General features: G+C 40.6%; 1 protein-coding gene across 4 annotated transcripts in view; it reads right to left on the reverse strand.

Annotated features, from left to right (window-relative positions):
• tns2a (tensin 2a) overlaps nt 1–22,435 on the reverse strand; it is a 53,847-nt gene that overhangs the window by 16,171 nt on the left and 15,241 nt on the right. For 3 of the 4 annotated variants that reach the window (XM_040153041.1, XM_040153039.1, XM_040153042.1), the window contains exons 2-9: nt 20,782–20,887; nt 20,307–20,344; nt 3,972–4,010; nt 3,474–3,515; nt 2,626–2,675; nt 1,985–2,168; nt 1,756–1,806; nt 1,532–1,654 (exon numbers count right to left, since the gene is read on the reverse strand). In XM_040153041.1, the coding sequence (XP_040008975.1) occupies nt 1,532–1,654; nt 1,756–1,806; nt 1,985–2,168; nt 2,626–2,675; nt 3,474–3,515; nt 3,972–4,010; nt 20,307–20,344; nt 20,782–20,887 (633 nt within the window). The remainder of the gene's footprint in view (nt 1–1,531; nt 1,655–1,755; nt 1,807–1,984; nt 2,169–2,625; nt 2,676–3,473; nt 3,516–3,971; nt 4,011–20,306; nt 20,345–20,781; nt 20,888–22,435) is intronic. The other variant, XM_040153040.1, reaches the window with a different exon arrangement.

Here is a 22,435-nt window from a genome sequence, read left to right on the forward strand (position 1 = left end):
CCCTGGCATGATCTGCAGCTGGGAAAAAATTGCCTGTTGCTGGAATGTTCTGGAAAGTCGCAGACCACAGAAGTAGTCTGGTTTTACTATTTAAATTCTCCTAACTAAAACCAATAAATAAATCATCCAGACAAGCCGTGGGAGCTTGGTCTCGCCCTCAGCATTGCTGGTCACTGTTGGGTGGCAGTGAAAAGGTTGGAATTGCCACTACTTTCCTGAAATGACAGCATAAATGAATCACTAAATGGTGCGTAACAGTGTGGAAGTCAAACACGAGTTGACAAAGTTTTATCTAAAATGTATGGTTAATTTTCTTGTCAAGGTGGAAAAATCTTATTGAACTATATGATGTACTAGTTATGTTTGAACTGCAATATCGTAGCTTAGTTTATTGCATTTCACACCAGAAACAGTGAATGGAGAAATTAAGGCTGGTTAAACTTGTAAAAGCAAGTGAAAGACATTGTAACTAATTTTAGCATTACATGTTACAATTTTTACAAAATAGCAATTACAGCATGTAACATTAACCAAAATAAGCATTCAGTGCTTAGCTGTTTATTTCTCTATCATTGCTCCATACTATATTGCTAGCCTTTCCAGCTATCTGGTCTTAGAATACAACGAAGTACCTAAGGATAATAATTTAAATGTATTTGTCCATTACTTGAGTATTTTCATGTTATGCTACTTTATACTTCGACCCCACTACATTTCAGAAGGAAACATTTTACTTTTTACTCCAATACATTCATCCAACATTTATTTAGTTACTAGCTACTTTTCAGATTAAGATTTTTTATATTTAAAACCTATGACTGTCATTTATAAATATTATCCATTGTTATAAGTTAAACTGCCCAACAGTGTACCGTAATTAAAATGAGCTCCACCTCAACCTGCTACCACATTAAAAACACTTCCACCATGTCAGTAATAACAGTCCAATAATATAACAATTCTGATGCATAAAGAGTACTTTATTTAGTAAATTTGCTGATAACACTTTTACTTTTTAAAATTTTGAATGCAGGGTTTTTAATTGTATTTAAAACTATTTTTACAGTGTGATATTGCTACTTTTACTTAAGAAGGGGGTCTGAACACTTCTTCCACCACTGCTATCTGGATAGTAAACAGCAAAATTGTCAACTGGCAACACGGTCAGTGCTGGTGGTAATGTTATTGAGTAACATGTTTATTTGGCATAAACAAAGTTACGGTTTGAATCATAGTTTTCAAATGCTAAAAAAATCCTCTAAAAGCAGGTACTACAATTCTGCATTGATTCTTTTTTGCATGTTAATAACATTAAGTACTTACATGATGCTTATACTAATATAACTGTAATCTTTAACACCATTAATATGAAATGTGCATCAGTAAAAACTAGCCAACTAGCAATACTTCTAATTCAACTTTTGTTGCTACCTCACTACAACACTTAACCCATTACTACATTCTGATCTGCCCAGTTTGGAGCCTGGGAAACAGTGGGACGTCCATCTGAAAAAGCCCGCTGAACTCTGACCTTGCAGTGCAGGACCACCACGTGCTGGGGGTCAGAGGTCAGCCACGTCTCCATGGCCTTACATATGGCACAGATCTTATCCAGCGGTGGGGCGTGGAGGTCAGGCCAGCCAAAGTCATGAACCTGGTGGTTGATGGATCATGTGATTTGAGGAGATTTAATTAAAGGTTGTGAATTGAATTCTCAACAACAAGTTACGAGAATTAAAAGAAGAAAAGTTCTACCTTGGGATTTAATCGGGTGATATCGTGGCGCCTCTCGGAGAGATTCAGGAGCTGAAATAGAAAAGATATTATCACTACAGCCAGTTATCATTTCAGTTATTTTATTATGGGTGTGACGGAAAAAACAAAAACAGACTACTAATTTGTGCATTGCTAACTGTAGCAACTGTTTGCAGCAATTACTGTCCGTCTCTGTCCGTCAGAGTATGATGCATTTCCGTTCCCTCACCAGAAATTTGTCTTGATGTTTGGACTTGAGCATGGCAGCCACCTCCTTCAGGTTAAGCCGGTATCTCTGTTCCTCCAGCTTTGGGGGGAAGAAGACGGAGATGATCCTCTCGGTGATGTAGGTCAGGTCGAAGTCGTAGTGGCGCTCCATCACTCTCTCCATCACACGGTCCACACTGAAGCTCCTGGTGAAACAGCGAAGGAGAAATGGAGGGAAAAGGGAGAGAGGATAAGGAGAAGGGGGAGCAAGGGTCGGGTGGTCATGCAGGGAGACACAGAGAGAAGGGGGTCAAAATGTGAGCATAATTCAGATTGTTTGTGACAGCTCAACATGATTGTGCTCCTTCATACACTCCAATGAAACTGACTGGATGTATGGAGAAACTAAATACTCTGTGTGACATGTAGGTCAGATCAAAAGCCAACTTGCTCAATCACATAGTTGACACTAAACCCACTGGAAAGAATGAAGGAGCGGTGGCCCTTAGTCTGGGGAACAAGTTGAAGAAGGCAGAAACGAAGAACAAAGTGCTAAGCAATGCCAGTGAGGAAACATAAGGACTTCATTTGTGTTAAATGATAGCTGCAGAAAATGCCTCAGTAACACATTGCTCTATGAGAAATGACTCAGATGGCCTTTACCTTGGCAGGGTGTTTCTCTGTTTGGTATAGGTCAGAGACTTCGTGGAACCCTGTGGAATAAAACAAAAAACAATCAAAAGTGATTAAAACGTCGTCCAGACTGAAATGGCTCAATAACTATTTGATGGACTGCAAGGAAAGTCTGCCCAGGCATTTATGGTCTGCAGAAAATGGCTTTTAATAACCTTGGCGATCTCGTGACTTTTCCTCTAAAACCATCAGCAGGTAAGGTTTTTCACTTACTTAACACAAATTTTGGTACAGACATTCATGTTCCCCAGAAGATGAAACCTAGTTGTTCTTAGCCTCACCGAGGCAAAAAATTAATTTGTCTAATGCTATGGGTTATGATGGAACATCTGCAAAGATAATGACAATCCCACCATCCCTAGTCATGACATTTTACTGACAACATTCATGCTCTCCAGTAGACAAACCCTTTCCATTTAGGACTCAGTGAATTTTCTTCTGCACCAAGAAGATATGTCTCATAATCGGCAGATTGCCATTTAATTTGCTGAGCACATTCAAGTTTCCAAAGGGAAGAATCCTTTTGATTTGAAGGACTTCGTGGCATGTAATGAACATTACAGTCCTCAGAAGTTACAAGCTTCAGGATGTATTTTATTTTCACAGAGTCTTGTGTTTGGCATTGCTCTCCCTCTTTGGTTTGTTTAGTATGTGCTAAATCAAATTCATTGAAGCCAACAAACAGTTTTTTCCTGAGAGATCTTGAAAAATCTCCAAGACAGATAGCATGATGCTGGGGACAGGAGGGAAAGACAGAGAAAAAGTATGAGGGTGAGGAGGAAGAGAGGGAGAGAGGACTGAGGTTAAAGTGTGCTCACCAGGTGTTGGGTGTGTCGAGACGGACCGGTCCCTCTACGCTGCTGGATGTGAGGAAGGAGCAGTGACAGGATAAAGGAGAAGAGGGGAGGGGAGGGTGTGAAGAGAAGGATGGTAACAGGAAGGGGGGCAAAGGGAGGAGGTTGAAAGGAGGTAAGAGAGGGGAAGAAGGAGGGGAGAAAGGCAAGAGGAGGAGGGGATACAGAGGAAGGACAGAAGATTTAATTAAACAAACAGACTCTCTAATGGATAAACAATAATACTTCCTATACCAACATCAACTATTTTTTTCTTCTGGACTGGAATGCTCCAGGAATGAACTGAGCTCAAACTGGGCTGAGGGCTCGGCTTCCCAGAGGAATTCAACAAGAGGAAACCATACTGTGATTTTGGGAAGCCATACCTTGTAACTATGAATAGACAAAGTGGGAAAACTAATATACTGTCTTCTGCACTGAATGCTCTTGAGGAAAAGAAATGAATAAATAAAGGGGACTTACCAGATCATTGGAGGGCACTGGGATGCATGCAGAGGTCACCTTGAACACACAAACACAGCCACATCTGATGAGACTGATTCACGCACACACATAACCACATACACACACACACACAAAAACATCCTTTTTTGCCTCGGGACAGAGGGAAGGGTCACAGCTCAGAGATGATTGAGAACAAATGCTTCAGCAGACAACAAAATATAAATACAGAGATGGACTAAAGAAGATCACCTTAAAGGAGTACTTTAACATTGTGGGAAATACACTTATTCGCTTTCTTGCCACGGGTTAGATGAGAAGATTGATAGCACAGTCATATCAGTTCGTTAAATACGTACTGTATGTTTGCAGCTGGAGCCGGGGGATGGTTAGCCTCAGTTAACTAAGCAAAGTTGTTCTCTTTGCCAACGAAAAACAGAGAAAGCTAGCATACCATGCTGAAGGGATAGTTATGACAAAAAACCATCTCTGAAGTAACGTTTGGAAGCATTATTAATTCAACAACAGAGATGACAAAAATAATGGATAAAGGTAAGGCTATAATTTATTATTTAGCAAGCTTTAGAGGTGTTGGTAAGTTTATTTTTTAATCTTCGGACAGAAGCAGGCAAGCTGCCCCCCCAGTCTTTATACTGAGCTAAGCTAAAAGTCCTCTGGCTCCAGCTTTGTATTTAACGGACAGACATGATATTGGTATAAGATCAAAAAATCCACAGAAACGGGAACCAAACCTTATATGTAGATAAAAAAATAATATAATTATTATTTACAAAGGAATTTTGTGCCATCAATCAGCAATGAACAGTTAGTGCCTCTGTATTGTTGTGGAGGAATGTGTAATTGCAACAAAAAAAAAATACTGACATTTTAACCTTGTTTCTCAGTTTGTCAACTATTGCTTGGAATGCAGTCCATTTCAGATCAAGATAGTATTTCAACACTGTCAGACAGCTCAGCAATGCAACTTGTTGAGGCCAGACGGGGAGAAATACACAGAGAACAAAATTTTTTGGCGCCAAATGATGATGAATAGAGAGCAAACAATGTCTGTACATCTAATTAAATACACATAACTGCCAAGTAAACACAAGTACAGCTGATGTTTGAGAGCATGTTTTCAAAATGTTTAGTATGTACAAATGTGAGGTGAAATAGACAGCTACAAAGCTGGAAGAGCACTGAGACAGAAATGTACTCAGAGTGACACATCCGATTCCCATGTCTGTTATGGGCTTACAGGTCAATGAACTGTGACCAAAGGAAGCAGGAGCTGCCCTAATGAAGGGGTTTAAGGACCATAGTCATGCTTACGTAATACACGCAACACATGAACACACACACACACACGTGTACACACACAAAAGGCAGTGTTCCCGCTACATAGCCCTTTTTGGACTGTTTATTTGGATACAGGAAAAGGGCAAGGACTTGTGTATATCTCATTGTGTGCAAAAGGGAAGTTACACAGGCCCTGAACCTGGGGGTGTGTCACCACAGCGTGTATGTGCTGTACAGTTAGTGTTGATCTTTCTTTCTTCCCTGCTTTCTTAAGCATCAAGCTCAGTCTCTTACTGTTGCTTGAATGTAAATACAAACATCAACAGGAAGGCAGAGGAACGGATATAGAGCTATATCGAGACTTGCCATGTTTGACAAAAGTCACAGGAAACAGGTTCAGGTTTAACATTGGCTATCAAGTGACTAACTGGACAATGTTCCTGTATGACTCACTCTGAGAATTAATGTTTATTTCCATCTCCGTAGGGAAATGGATCTCAAATGTTATCCTTTGTGGTTGCTTTGCATTCACACCCTGAACCCAATTCATGACCAGATAGGTTTGGGCTGGATGAGGCTCTAATTTCTCTTAATTCCCTCTGGCTGTAGTAGGTCAGGTTCGTTTAATGTGTCTGTTTTTTCTTAAAACAGAGCATGTGAAACAATGCATTGTGTAATTATAGTACATCTAAAAGACCCTGTTTAAAAAGACAGTGAATTTGACTCCGCAGTGACATAGGAACCTCGTCTGCCATGATAAAAATGTTTAAAAAAAAATGTCAGTCGCTCTTTAAATGTTGCATGACTGGATCTGATTTTGAGGCCAAAGCAGAACTTTACATCCCATACCTTACTTCTGCCATTCTGCTAAACAACTCTAAATTTCCAACTATCATGGCAAACAATCACTTCCTTCCTGTCCCAGTCAAATACCGCTTTCCCTCTTTACTCTTAAATGCTCATCAAGAAGAGAAACTTTTTTTTCTCTTCAACTGTATAGTATATTGGGAAGAGAGAGCATAACTGCAAGTCCTTCTATTTTCATTTTACATTTCAGGTATTTGGCCAACAGCTTCTAATCAATGAGTAGACGGGTGGTTAGTGTTTTAGTGAAGACAAATTATTGCTCCACACATCTAAAGATGGAGAACAAATTAATGGGGGACGGGGACTGAGATACAAAGTAATGAAAATTGAAGAAAAAAAAAGAAAATGAAAGAAAATTAGAATTACCACCTCACGGTTTTATGCCTCTGCCAACCAGTCAAGTTGCAGTTAACATCCATGTCTGTCCAGACTCATATATATATAAATATATATATATATATGTAGGGAAGACTTTGAAGGAATTGAATGAAAAGGTATTAAGTATATTTTATCATAATTAGTGTATGACTTCTTGAGTTATGGCCAAAAACGTGTTCTGTGAGGTCAAATTGACCTTGACCTTTGACCTCAAAAATCTAACCTGTGCATCCTTGAGTCCAAGTGAACTTTGGTGCCAAATTTAAAGAAATTCCCTCCACATGTTCCTGAGATATCACGTTCACAGAAATGGGACATCTGTACATACTGGCGTACATACGGACGGCTGGATGGACAACCCAAAAACACAATACCTCCGGCCACGGCTATCGCTATTGCAGGTGCATAAAAATGAAATAGTGTGTCTTAATGAGTCACCAGAAGAACTTCAACAAATGAACCCCATTCCTTCAAAGGATATTCCTTCATTCGTTGTCCAACATGTTGGTCCAAAGTCTGCCATAGGTGCTCAATTGGGTTGAGATCTGGTGACTCTGGTCTTAGTGTTTGATTCACATCCTTTTCATATTCATATTGGTATTCATATTTCTGGCCTGTACTAGAGAATAACAGTCAGGATTTCTCAGATTCTGCTGCACAGATCTGCTTTTAAGTCTTCCTTTTGGAACACCTCCAACCATATGGAAGAGCAATACTAAGTGGCTGGAGTGCCCATTTAGTCAATACAAAGAGGTAAAACTGCATGTGCACTTACAAGGTTGTAATGTTGGAGAAATATATATGAATGTCCTGTGTAACAGGAGAATTACAGTATCGAAGAATTTGGGACAGAGGAAAAAGAATGTAAATTGGGAAAGTTCTGGAAAAACTGGGAGGTTTTGCAATTACTGTATGTTATCGTACGGTTGACACTTAATTACTGCTTTGTCGGCCTTGATATGAACAATGTTCAATGAAAGACATGCCACAAAACTCATTATGAAATCTGGTGTTATTACTGGAAAATCAAGCAATTGAACTTGCTAGCAAAACAAGAAAAACAAGAAAAATCAAAACCTTTTGTAATCATCCACTGGTTCTAGTTTCTCCTCACTCAGCCAATCCTGGAAATAGTCCGCACAGTCCACATTGTTTCATATTTCCAGTTGTTATGACTACAGTTACCCCCGTTTTGACTGTGCACCCATTTCTGAACACAGCATGAATTAGGCTTCACCTGGGTTGACATTTTCACACGAGTCACAGATCCATTCATTTTTCTAATCTTTCAATCTTCTCCTCCATTTATTCCTCTACATCCCTCTCTCCCAGCACCCACTAGAGGGGCCTGCTGAGGGTAGCCCCTAAGCCAGAACAAACACACAACTACAGATTCCATCTCCTCAGGCCAACACTTATGCACAAACTTCCTGTTAACAGACCTCCACCCATCTTTCTCCTTTTTTTTTCATCCCTTTTTTCTGCACCCTTTTTTGTCATCTTGCCTAATCTGTCTATAAATTAATTTCTGCCCTCTTTTGACTTGCTCCCTCCATTTTCATCCCTGTTCCCTTTTTTTTTACTTGTGCTTTTGCTATTGTGCTGTTTTGTATTTTCTTTTACTTTTGTTTTCATCCTATTTAATTTCTTTCTTGTTCTACTCACACTCCATTTCACTTTCTTCCTTCCTTTCCTTCTTTCTTCCTTTGTTTATCCTCTCTCCCCCACTTTTTCTCGTAATCCCAATATTCCCTTCCTCTTTCTTCCCTTCCTTTTCTTCTCTAATCTGTTACTAACAAAACCTTTCCTGTTTGTCTTCCCCTCACTTCTCCAACTTCCAACCTATAGCTTACTTGAAATCTTTTCATTCTCTGCACTCTTCCCTTTGAACCTCCCCTACCATTTTTAGGTGTTAACGGTCTTGAAGAGTCTTAAAACTGGAAGATCACAGGTTTGATCCTGTGTCCGTCAGTAACCAAATATCCTTGAAAAAGACAATGACCCACAACTAGGTAGCTTGTTTTAACTTGCTCTGGATACAAGTGCTGGCTACATGTCTAAACTGATCTAAATAAAAACTGAAGTAAACAGTGAAGTAGCTCAAGAGAAGTAGCATGACTTCAAAGTGACCAATATGATTAAAACGATAAATATCAATATGCATATTACTTTTGTTTTGGTAATATTCTTCTTCTCTTCTTCTCTACATTTTACCCTTTACACATTTGCCTCAACCTCCTCTTCACTCTCAGGGAAATACTGCCCCTCCCTTCCCTTCCACTGCCTCCTCTCAGGTTGGTCCAGCTGGCGACGCTCAGAAAGCCCTGACCCCCATAACCCTCTCTCCCATCTCCCCACCACACCCCTCGTCCATCCCTTTCCCCGCCCTCTTCCCTCCATCTCCGTCTGCCCACCCTCTGTCTTCTTCCTCTCTGTCTTTTTTGTTTACTGCAGCAGAGCTGGCTCCTCCAGCTCTTTGCCTGCTCTTTGATCCATCAAAGAAGAAGAAAATAGCTAATGGATACTGCTCACTATGGATAGTACTCACTAGTCATTACTACATTATCAAATGAGTATTTGGCAGTTATTACGTAATTATTACAAGAGAACCCACTACTCATGGGTCGGGCCCCACCCATCTTTGAACTCAGCCTTCATTTTGATCTTAACCACACAACTGTAAAGTTTTGTGACTGCATCTTGCACGAATGTGATGCTATCATGGCAACATAATCTGTCTACAGACAGATACCTGCCAGAGTACTCAAAACCACCTCTGTGGTAGTTCCCGCTACAGTAGGTGTCTCCAGGACCATATTTTGCCATGATCACACACAAATGCAAACGCACACACACACCAGCCCCGCTGTCACAGATGGTAACAAGAGTCCTGTTAATGATGCTGGCATCTTAAAAGCTATTTTCGTGATCTCACAATTGTCTGTGTCCTGCCTAGAACTTTAAAATGTCTGACCGTTGCGAAATCAACATTTAAATTCAACATTTTCACAGACTGTACCTCTCCATTCTTCTTCTTCCTTGCTGGAATGTCCAGAAGGGTGACAAATTAAAGGAAAAACCAACTGTCTTAGTAAGGTGTTGGGACACCACAAGCCACAAGAACAGTTTTAATGCGCCTTGGCACTGATTTTCCAAGTCTCTGAAAGTGTACTGGAGGGATGGAACACCATTCTTCGGAAAGATATTTCCTCATTTGGTGTTTTGATGATGGTGGTGGAGAGCGCTGTCTAACATTTCGGTCCAAAATCTCCCATAGGTGCTCAACTGGGTTGACTCCAAAGGCCACAGCATATGTTTCATATCATTTTGATACTCTTCAAACCATTCAGTGACCCCTCCTGGCCTATGGATGGGGACATTATCATCCTGGAAGAGACCATTCCCATCAGGATAGAAATGTTTCATCATAGGATAAAGGTGATCACTCAGAACAACTTTTTATTGATTTGCAGTGACCCTTCTCTCTATGGGGACAAGTGGACTCAAACCATGCCTGGAAAATGCCCCTCACAGCATAACAGAGCCACCAGATCCCCTGTAGGGGTTAAGCATTCAGGCCTGTTCCGTTCTGTTGGTGTAAACAACACATGCACTCACCCACTCAAGAATATGGTGAAGGATGACTCATCTGACCATATCACTTTTTTCCACATCTCTCTGGACCAGTGCCTATGGTTTTTGCACCACTGAATTCTCAAATGTGCATTCATCTTTGTACTGAGGGGTTTTGCATTGTGACCCTACTATATTATCCTTCTCTATGTAATTGTCGACGGACAATTCTTGCTGACAGTCTGAACACGTCCTGCATTGACATTACCAGTCTTGATTTGATGTTAATTGCTTAATTGTACCATGCAATGCACCTGTGTGGAAGCATCTGCATTCATTATGTTTCTCCACTCATTTATTCAGGTTTTTCCTTTAATTTATCACCTGTATGTATGTTAAGTCTATTCTGTAGCCCACAGCAATGGCCATGCAGTCTGTGGAAACGTTAGCTCCTCCCCTGCAAACATTTTATCTTTCAGGATAGAATGATGAGATCTGTGTGTGATCAAAGAAATACCTTCAAACTTACTGCTGGATAACAGGTAAAAAAAAAAAAATTACGATGAGATTTTTTTCCCCAAGGTTTGTTTAGGGAACAGTATATGACCGAATCACAGTGTTACGCACAGGGTACTGAGATCATGAGTGGTACTAACCCTTTAAATGCCCTTTTGCCATATCACTTAACTCGGGCATCGTTGTTCTTTTTGTAATCATAAAGTGGAGAAAACTAGCAAGCCATGCTAAAAAGATAAACAACACACCATCTGAGAGGTAATGTGAGAAAGAATTTTGGATACAACATCATGGATTGAAAACACATGGATAAAGGAAAAGGTAATTGCTGACTTTAAAACACCATTTTCTTACAGTAATATTAGGTTCAGAGAGAGGCTGCGAAGGCACCATAAATGAAGGAAACATTAATTCGATATTGTATTTTAGGATTAAGCTTTAAGGGTTATGTTCATATTAGTTAGAATTTGTTCAAACCTGATTTTTAAAAAAAGTGACAGCTAATCACTACCAAAGCTTGCCTACTTCTTCTGTCAAAGTTCTGTCTAGTGTGTGCTGTAAAGGCATCAAATGAAGTACGTCATATGACGACGAGCAGCCAGTGTTGCACTTTATTTTCCCTTCCTCCCAAGAACAGAATGGAGAAGAGATAAATTAGTACTATGTGTGAAACGAAGTACAAAGCCGTAAATCACATTTTACCTGTAAGAAAGACGTGCAATGAGCAAGATGGACAAAAGCAACACCAACTGTTGCACAATTAAACATAGTCCCGCAGTCATGCAGCAAAAATTCATAGTTCACTGAGAGCAGTTACAAGCCATAATAGTTATTACATTTGTGAGCAAGCAAAGTGTTGCCTACACTCAAGATCCTGATCAAACCATATCTGCCCCTTGATTACATATGAACGCAGTACGTATGCAGCATTTCCTTTGATGGTTAGCCTTAGGCTTAATAGTCCCCCATTCTTTAAGCTCCCCTGAGAGAGCCAATCAGTGAGCATTGATGAAAGCTGCAACAAATCAGCAGTGAAAGCCGATGCTGGCTGTGACCTTGTGTGCTTTCATCCTCACCATCCTTGAGTGAGATAGACAAGAATGCAGGGGGCCTAGAAATGAACAGAGCACAGTGAAGTCTTAGGGTAATAAGACCACAAAGGGTATTCTCTGAGAATGAATAATGATGATGCAACAGGTATGTCAGCATCAATGAAGGACCAACAGACAACTGATTCAATATAGTAGTACAGACACATAAGGACAAAGCAAGTTCATCAGCTACTACAAATCTAAGTTGACCGATCAGACATGTTGTAATAACATTTACTTCCATCCCTCTCAAACACGCGTTCTGATTAATCCTGTACTACCCTCGAGGCAATACAGCTCATGTTTGTCAAGAGTTTTAGCAATATGGTACATCTTTATGCCTTACACCTGTTTTCTGTCAAAGTTCAAATTCCATATAGATGAACGTTGAAAGGAATGTATGTAAAAAACTGCCTGAGCCAATTAAAGGCATTCTAAAAATAAGGAAAAGTAGTAACAGGGATTTTTTTTTTCATACTAATTTCAAATTGAAGTTTGTTGGGACTGGGGGTAGGCAATCACATCCACTATTTTTGTTCAATTTCCCATGCATCTACCTGTTGATTAAAGACCTTATGGTCATCATGGGTAGAAAATGCTACCTTTGCTCTTGGCCATTTTGTATAACGTTCTGTGTTTCAAAGCCTACATTGAGGGGTTACGGAAACAATCTGGATCCCACAAAATGACCAAAATCCCACTTACTTACATGCTCGCTGACTGGAATGTCACCCAAAAAGAAATCATTTGGCAAGTTGTTTCAGAAGTCTAGTAAGACATCCAAAGTTATGGAATTCTGACAAAATCCAGCTCCATGCAAGTATGGAAATAGCAGAACTTTGACTGAAACTTATTGTTTAGACTAACATAAACTTTTTTATGTATGTCTGGCAGTCAAAAATGCAGATGGTCTCTCTTTTGCACAGACTTGCAGGACTCATTTTATGGCAGTTTTGAGAGTTACCTGGCTCAGACATATAACTATCCTTAAAATGTAACCCACATGTCTAATGCCTCTTAATCACGACAAGGTGGACTTCACGAGAAAACCAGAAAGCGCTCAGCCTAACTCAAGGGGACTTCAAGGCCATAACTAAGCAGAAACAACACCTATGGGTGAAATTCATCTATCCCCTAGACTTAAGAGTCCCCTTTCACACTTTTATTGGTTTTCTATATGTGAGGCCAGCTAACAAAGCATTTATCTGTTTTCTTATTTTTTCTAACTGTTCAGCATGTTTTCCTCTCTTACTCTTGGTCTCTTGTTCCCACACTTTCTATTGACCCCAAAAGAAAAGAAAAGGGTCTCTGTCTCTAGCTGTTTCATTTCAGCTGCAAGCAGCTGAGAGTGAGGCTGAAGATATCACAGGTCACATGGGTCCCTGTGGTGGAGCTTTAATGACTGGGTGGGAAGCGAATCCCTGTTATGGAGCTGGGGGTCAACAGTTATGACTACACAGAGTACATGATATAGTCATAAAGTTATGCAGATGGAAAACACAAACAGGAATACACACATGTTGCTTGTACAGAGGTTTTCTAGGTACATGCAGAAGGCCGAAGTACATCCACGTATCTCACCACAGTGGTGTTCTCGTCCTTCCATCTTTACCCTTCTCTCAAGCCAAACCCAGGCTGAAAGCTCGAAAGCAGACAAAAATAAACGTGGGTCAATAAACAAAGCAGGAAGACATGGGCCGGGATGAGATTGAGAGAGATCAACAATGGAAAAATCTCCTGTGAACCAACGAAGACGGGGCATTATTACAGATCTTCAGTCCTTCCCACCCTGTCTGCCCTCTGTGGTCAAGCCACATCTCTGTCATTCATCCTGTTGATAAGAAGGCAGTGACAATTCCCAAAGGCACAATTTCCCCTTCTCTTTCTATATTTGCAGCACCCTTCGGCCTTAAGAGTGTTTACCATATGCACAAAAATGCATCCGCATTCTTCAGACAGGCATTGTGTATTGTCAACAGTTTGCTTTAGAGCCCATCTTCTTTTCTAGTACACCACAGCTCACAAACAAGATGACCCTGTGGTGAAAGTCTTTATTGTCTTTCTGAGTTTTTTTTATTTTTGTTTATCATCTTGTTGAAGCCTAAGGAGGCGAATTTAAGGAACTGACAGGACACAAAATGAAAGAGTTGAAAAGATGAGAAGACAAGAATAGCCTATTGGTCACAGGCATGCATCTGGTGGAGCCAGATGTTATGCTTAGATCATTGTCACTAGTTAGATGGAGTGTTGATCAGTTGACACAGACTTTGTGATTTAAACATTACTTCCTCCCAGGATTTCCACAAATTCCTTCCAACTCCAGCTTCATATCATTAATGTTTTTTGTTTATTTTTTGTCCATTTGTCATAATGTGAAATGCCCCAGTACAAACAGAAGCCAGTACAAACAGTAACAGTGGATATCACTAAAATCTGTGAATCATGTCCTGCACTAGTGTGTGTGTCAATATTTAAGATCCCTGGTAGCAGACATATCCAAAAGGTCTCTTCCTGTTAGATTTGCGACAGAACAAATCCACTGGCCAATTAGTGCAGCTTGTGCCCCCCCCCCACACCCAAACACTATCACCGCACACAAACACACACACACACACACACACACACACACACACACACACACACACACACACACACACACACGATGTCATGGTTATGGTTTTAACTCTCATCAACATCGCTCTCTCACCTGTTCCTTCCCTCGCTCAGCCTGCACTCGCTGTGTACACATGCACACATGCACGCACGCAGGATCATTGTCACTAGTTAGATGGAGTGTTGACACAACACATATACACACACACACACAGCTCAAACTCAAAACACGCTGGGCTATCTCGGCAATTACCAGAGCTGTCTGTGATAAACTGGTGACTCCTTTATTCAGAGGAGACAGTCACGGTCTTGGTAATGTTAAAACGATACAGTTGGATCCTCTTATCCCAAATGACTCACACTGACTACATGAGTATTTGGTGAAGTGCTAGGCTTGCAGGACGGAAACCAGAGGACTGGGCTCAAGGCCACAAAGCTCTAAACAGAGATTACTCACTATTGATGTCACTGAGATCACAAACTAAATTTCTGTGATGCTGTCCACCACATACTTAATAAAGTGGGTTGCTTACAGTAAACTGTTTGAGTGACTGTTTTGATACCTAAACTTTTATGTTGTTTGCCTTTTTGTTAGTCTTACAGCCTCGGCACTGAAAACTTCTAAAAACTAAGCTGTGGCTGACATCTTTTAACAGCAATGAGGGCAATGAGCCCTAACATTAGCCACAACATTAAAACCAGCTACCGGTTTTAATGTTGTGGCTGAATGGTGTATTCCTATAGTAACATCACTGCAACCGGTCACAGACTTGACAAGGAGGTTTCCATATGACAGGAGGTCTGTAGGATGAGGGGGTCAGCTGTGATGTTGAGCTGCATGTTGGGAAAACATGGACTATGGTGCCATTACTCCTTAATTCCATCTCAACATAACTTCCTGTTGTCTGTTTGAGCTGCATGGTTTGCATGTAAAGGTCAGTTTAGTTAATGCAAAGTTAAAAAGAACAATACAACGTTGAACAGGGCTGGAATAAATTAAATAACTGCCACTACTAAGAATGTTAAGCAGACAAAATTCTTATGTATGTACAGTACTATGACCTTGACGAAAATGGCTCCAGTAAAAGAATACCAGCGTTGAAACAGTATCAGAGAAAGAGAAAGTAGTTTGCACGCTTTCCTCTAATGTATCTGTCTTTTTTTCATCTAAAATGCACTTTTTTTTACTAAAAATAAAGAGGATGTGGGAAGCAGGACACTTACCAAAACTGTCCTGATGAAAGGCTTTTATGTTAGAGAAACATCAGGCAAGTTATGTTGCTGTTCCTCTCATCCCTGCGTCCTCCCCCACTTCCCCTCTATCTATCTGTACTTGATTGTACATCCTCTTCTTGTAAAGGGGGGCAGACAGTGCAAATAGTTCACAGCTTAGTCTCGTGTAAAATGTATTTTGACATGCTGAGCAGATAAGAGGACTGACAAGGGCGAGAGACGACGAGGAATCCTGATAAACAGAGGGGAAGCGGGGATTTGTAATTACTGTGATAAACGGCTCAGCACTGCCAACGTACAGTACACCATCTTTAAGATGGCTTTACCAGTCAGTACTATGAACTGGATGGTATTTAAGTTTAAGTATTGTAGCCTACTCATCAGGCAGTCAATTAAGTGGATAGTCACAAAAATGGTCAGGCAGTCCATTGAGTAACTGGCAAACAGCTGCAGACCCTTGCAACTTCACAGAGATGAGAAGTTAACCTTGTTCATAGCTACATCCTGACAGGAGAGTGAATGGAAAGCAATGCAACCAGGGACACAACACAAATTGGAAAGGTTGAAAAGACACTGCAGATAACTTGGACAGCTGCAATCACATTCAGATCAGAAAGTGGAAACCAGTCTTAAAGTTTGTTTGCATGTGTTTATGGATTTTGACAAGATTAAAAACGACTAAATTGAATAATATGGTGCCTTGTAAACTAAAGGTAATACTGTAGAAAGTCTAGGGTTGAACAATTTATTGTTTTTATGTTTTTATGTAATATAACAGTGTCTTCAACAAAGACTTCAACAAACAGTGTTTTTTAATGTCTGTTAATGTCTGTCAAGTGTAAATGACACAACTGATGAATAGAGATGTTGGAATCTCCTATTAAACTTTTCAGCACATCAAATAATCATTTTAAGTTTACTACCTTAAAACTGAACCGAGAACTCCAGGTTTTGGGAATGTGAAGGAGCTCCTCTTGTCAGTGTGTGAAGCTAAAAGTCAGCTCCAGTCGACATTATCGCTGGTTGGTTGGTCTGACATCAAACATTGTCAGACATGATTTACCCGTAGTTTTTCATTATTAGGATAACTAGCTTAATTTGTAGCGGTTATCAACTAATAAAGGAATTTTTTTTAAAACTAAGTTTGTGAAACCAGTCAGACAATCAAAATGTCAGTCAGTCTAAATGTCCATTACTCCTTCCGTTTATTTGTCAGTCAGCAGGTAAGAGTCAACAGGTTTCATATCAGTATTGTACCTCTTTTTTACCAAAGACAGTCAGTGAAACAGTCAGTCATGGGGTTTTTTTCCCTCACCAGCGGAAATGACTCGTCTTGCCCAATTAGACAGACTGATCAACTCGTCACGGGCTGCATTTCACAAATTTTAATCCTTCCTCCTCCCACTGTTTCTGTCTTTCTCCCTCTCTATCTTTGCGTCGTTCTCCAGCCTTCCCTCCATCTCTTTGCCCCCCCCCAAATTCCCGGTGGACCAAATTTTCCACTTGAGATCAAAGATATGGAGGAACTGTTCTCTGAGAGAAGAACATGCTGAAATAAAACTCTTTATGGCCCTCTGTGTGTGTGTGTATGTGTGTGTGTGTGCGTGTGTGTGTGTGTGTGTGTGTGTGTGTGTGAGTGAGTGAGTGAGATAGAGAGAGAGTCTCTGTGTGTTTTTAATAGAATAGAGATGGGCTAGCTGGAGGCTGTTGACCTTGTGGGCAAAGAGTAGGGAACAGAATGACAACCAAAAGAAAAAAAAAAAAAAAAACTGTGCTTAGACTACCTATTACCAGCAACCATTTTCTATGGGAAAGAACTTAAGTAAATGTGAAGGTTTTTTTCCAGAGAACTGGAGCAGACGCACTGACACTGAACGTTATAGTAGTGAGACGAATTGTCACTGAGCTTATGACTATACCATCCTGGTGGCGATGTAAACAGAAGCCTGGTGAGAGCAGGATGGCTTACATATGACAGAGGATGGACCCCCAGACGTGTGTGTTTGCAAATAAATATTGTAAATATGCTCATGGGGGAGGGTAGAGGTGCTTGGTTCAAACACTAGGTTTTAGGTAGTAACTGCCAAAGGTGGCTCAAGTGCAAGTGATGAAACACCTAGAACTAATTCCACTGTTAACACAGCTAGCAAAGCTGTTTAGCATAAACCAGGTCATATATATACAGAAGACTAAAACTAATCGGCTAGGCAAGCAGACAGCTAAGAATTCAAAGTATTAGAGATTGATAACATCCCATCTCCCTCTACATAGGGAGTCTGGCTGTGTCCATCTCACAGTCTGGCTGCTGTGAGATGGACACAGCAGCCAGACCCCCACGCCCTGCCTTATCCGACCTCTCCCTTCCTGGGAAGCAGCGATGGATATCACTGTTTAACGTCCAGTCAACAACCACACATTAGACAGTAAAAGAAAGGCTATCAAACAACACCCTGCTCCTCTCAGCAATCACTCTTAATAATTAATAAATGTTGCCCAGCATTTCTGTGAAATGTTTTGCTGTTTCCCAATAAGCTTGCTTGCAACATCTCTAGGAATTATTTTCCAAAAAGAGATAACAATTTGATAAGTAAAATGTTGTGATAACATGATTGTTGTCTGTTAGTGATTCATCATTTCTTGTGCCATTAAAAATAACTACTACAAATTAGGGGCTGCAGATATCTACACTTAGGGATAGAGTAACGTTTTCTCTTCAGCCCTTTTGTCTCTTAAACATGCTAAATGATATAATTCAGCCTTATGCTTACTTGCTTTCGTGCCCAGAGTTAGAAGAGAGGATTGATACCCCTCTCATATCTCTGCGATAAAAATGAAGCTGTAGGTAGCAGCTGGTTAGCTTACAGTAGCTTTCCTAAAAACTGGGACATGGGTGAACAGCTAGCCTGGGTATGTCCAAAGGTAACAAAATACCCACCATCCTAACAGCACCCCTAAAGCTTATTAATTAATAAGTTATATCTTGTTTTTTTTAATTCGTATAAAATCTGAAGTCTGTTGGTTTCACCTTTGGACGGAGCCAGGCTAGCTGTGTTTATGCTAAACGAAGTTAACCTGCTTTAGCTTCATATTTAGCATGCAGACATAAGAGTGGTATCCATATTTGCATCTGTCATAATGAAACATACAGAAGACAACATGTCCTCCTACAAGGAGATTAAAAAAATAATTATGCCTATCTTCCTTCACATCAAATATATTGCACAAAGAATAGTATGTCCATGCAGAAACAAAGCAACTTATAAACACCATGCAGGAATAAAAGACAAGCCATATCACAAATTGTCCTGAAAAGCCTGATTCTAATTTTTTACTGTGTATATATTTTAAAGCCAACTTTTTATCCCTGAGCTTGTCCTCAAACCTCTCCTCTCCTCAGATTAAGGACAAGAGGATGAAGGTATGCTTGAGGAACGAGTCTTGTCTTTGCCACATGCCTTCACCCTTGGCTTTCTCTCCTTCACCCACTGGCTGCCAAGGCTCCCTGCCTCAGCCTCTACGCCCCCTTCGTCACTCTGGCCATGGTTGGCATTCTCCCCCTCTGCATCCCTCTGTTTATTCATTATACCGTCCCTCCATCAATGACCCTTTCACAGTGGCAGCAGTGTGGGGTTGGAGCACGGCTTGGAGCTCTTTCTGAGGAATGCAACTGAGCGGCCTTCATATTAGCAGAGATCTCGAGACTTCTAGCCTCATAGAGCCACTGTCATGTGTCTTTTCACTAGCATTAACAATATACTAAACAACTGAGATAAGCAACAAGGATGCCTCTCTTACAGGGTTCTGTCTCATGAAACTTAGAGGGTCAGCATTTAGGCTTAACCTTAAACTAGCAAAGTCAGGCTGGTGGCTGGTGATGACTTGACATTTAACCTTCTCCAGAGAAGAATACATACAATATATTCACATTGTTGACTTCAAATAGTGGGTTCAAATCACTGCAGTAATCAATACTGATTGATTTACTTTATATTGATGTGATGAACCCTCACTGACTTGATGAATCCATGTGAATGCATTTCAGTTGGTGGAGCTGGGTCATGACAGTGCTCAGGTTTCCATCAAAATGTAGGACAAATTATAACCAAATTTCCAGAAAATGGCAACAGAAAATGTGTTCCCATCCACTATTGTTATGCAAAAATTAGGAGTTCAGTATATCAGATTGAGCAGTTGGTGGCACTCATTCTCAAATTCATTGCCATTAAACCATTGCAGTGGAAAAGGGGAAAACAAGATGATGTAATTAAAAGAGTCCGACCTCAAACAGTGGAAAACAATGTGGAACCTGATGGAAATATTGCAGTTTTGCAGGCTTCATGTACTAAATTTGAGGAAAATTAAAGTCATCATTGCTGTACACAGATTTGAAGTGGAAGCTTGGATACCAAATAATTCACGTTTCATGTATGTCACAATTTCTTTCTTATTTCCACTGCATTTTATCACATTTTGTTTTTATTCGATTTCCTCCCCAGCCACTTTCCACTTTGGTTTTTTAAGGGCAAATTGAAAATGCGCATAAAGAGAAAATATGCCTTTATGGTGGATGGAAAGGCACATGTAAATCAGCTACACAGTACGTGGCAAACAAAGGTGTATTTTTCCTTCTAGACCTGACCAATTTGGATAAACACGAAAAATCATTTCCTCTGTCCCAGCTGATCAAAGCACTTTCAATACTGTCCATAACTATATAACAAATCATTCTTTTTTTTCCTTAATTTTTAGACCATTCCCAGAAATGATGGCTGATGTTGATCCTTACCTTGGCCTCACACTTCCTGTGGGTGGCTGTCTTGCATACTTAGGGGAATTAGAGTAGGGAAGGAGGAGGAAAGAAAAAAAAAGGAGAAAAATGGTACTATCATAGCTGCATTGTTCATTTATTTATAATGACATGCAAAATTTGCTGTCTACAATTTAAGTAATTCAGTCAATATGTCAAGTACTCTAAAATCTTCATTTGCTTTCATTCCATGAAAATTTATACAGCACAACCCAATTAAAAATTATGGTATCATCCTGCTGTATTACTGCACAATTAAAATCTTCAATTCCAAGTCCTACATCCTGTGTCATGCATCCTCATCATGTTGTTTGGTAGAGCTAGACTTAAAGCAAGAATTTCACATCAGCCTCCAATGGCATCATCTGGCACATTCTTCTAGCCAATCCAGAGGAACTCAGTTGTCAACAGTGCAACGCAAATGACCTCAGATGATCACGCTTGCAACATTTACCTCTGCAGAAGGAGCCCACGTGGTCCACGCTCTGACGACACACGCTGCACTGCCGCTTCTTCTTGAAGGTCTTTTCCTTGAAGATGTGGGGCTCTCCCTTCCCCGCCTGCTCACACACACAGACACAGTAAAATTTGATTTATGCTGAGTTAGCAACCTGATACAGGACCAGATGTGGCAATTCAGTCTGTGAAGCTGCCTACTCTCAGAAACACTGCAAAGATCCTTGTTTGACCTTCATCCAAGAGTTTGACCTAGCAGGTGTTAAATGTTTTCCGTCAACCATCTATGTATACACTTTCACCAGATGGCATGAAAACAAGACAGACAAAGAAAGTGGACTTCCCCAACTCTTTCCAGAAACAGAAAAAGAAGAAAACTAAGTAATGGCTTGTGAGTGTGTGAAAATGAAAGGAGCTTAGAACTGTCAGCTTTAACCTGTACGTACTACAGACCAGGGCATGTAGTTGTCTGAATGAGTGTGTGTGAACGAGTGCGACTGTATGAATGTATGTGCACAGCTATGGCAACATACATTCTCACTCCCTTTGCCTCTTGAACTTCTGTTCTGGTTGTGTAACTGTCTTCCAGTAATAATCCTTGTGTTTCCCGCCCATACCCCCTTTATAATCCTTAGTGTGTGTTTGAGTGTTTGAGTGTGTGTGTGTGTGTGTGTGTGTGTGTGTGTGTGTGTGTGTGTGTGTGTGTGTGTGTGTGTGTGTGTGAAGGTTGGGAAAGTAAAAAACAGCAAATGTGTTGTACTAATTCTTAAAAGAAAATGAGAGAAGTTGAAAGAAAAAGAAATTACCACTTTTCTCTCTCATGTTCATATGTGTCATCAGTGTGTATGTGTGTTAGTTTGTGTGGTAGCCCTTCCCACCCAGTGCCTCTTTGTTTCCCAACATGGGATCAGATCCACAGATGACTGGGCCTGATGTGACTCCGAGGAGGCTTTGAACATGAGAACGCTAATGACCACGGGCTAAGTACGGGCATTGCTTAGCGTGTTTTCATGCATGGCTACATAATGGGAGAAGGGAGAAAGGGGGAAGGGGGGGGCATATGTGCAATGTGATGTTGAGCGGCAGCACACATATTTTGAAAACTGGCAGGTATCCATTCATAAGCGTAGGATTTGAGACAAGAGGTGCTTCTCTGTTCACTCATTTGAAAGCTAAAATGGGTGCAAACACACACACCATCAACTTCATCACCATTAAAAAACAGCAATATGTAAGAAAGCGATCGTGCTGCTAGGGCAACTCAAAATCCATTTTTCCATAGCTTTGGATAATTAAACTGATACATATACATAAAAGGTTTTTGTTTCCTCTGTGTGTGCTTTTCCTCCTTAGTAACAAAGAAAGGGGATGTTTGCACACTTTTTTCCATTATCCCACTGCTTTGACTCTGTTCTCGTACTGGACAGTGTTTGGACAGCTGCCTGCCTGGCATCACCCTCTGCAAGCTGTGTTCAGCGGCTGCTGGCCTGCTCCAGTACAAGTGTACTATAACCACAGCACCCTACATGGTGGAGGTGGACTGGGTGGGTGGCTCAGGGGCTGGTGGTGAGCTGATGTCTGTTATGTAATACGGTGTGGTCAGGGGATTGACATCCCTCTCTAAAACTGTGTAGTCATCACTTTTGGAAGTT

This window comes from Xiphias gladius, chromosome 18 (assembly GCF_016859285.1).
Source record: "Xiphias gladius isolate SHS-SW01 ecotype Sanya breed wild chromosome 18, ASM1685928v1, whole genome shotgun sequence".
Lineage (NCBI taxonomy): Eukaryota > Metazoa > Chordata > Actinopteri > Istiophoriformes > Xiphiidae > Xiphias > Xiphias gladius.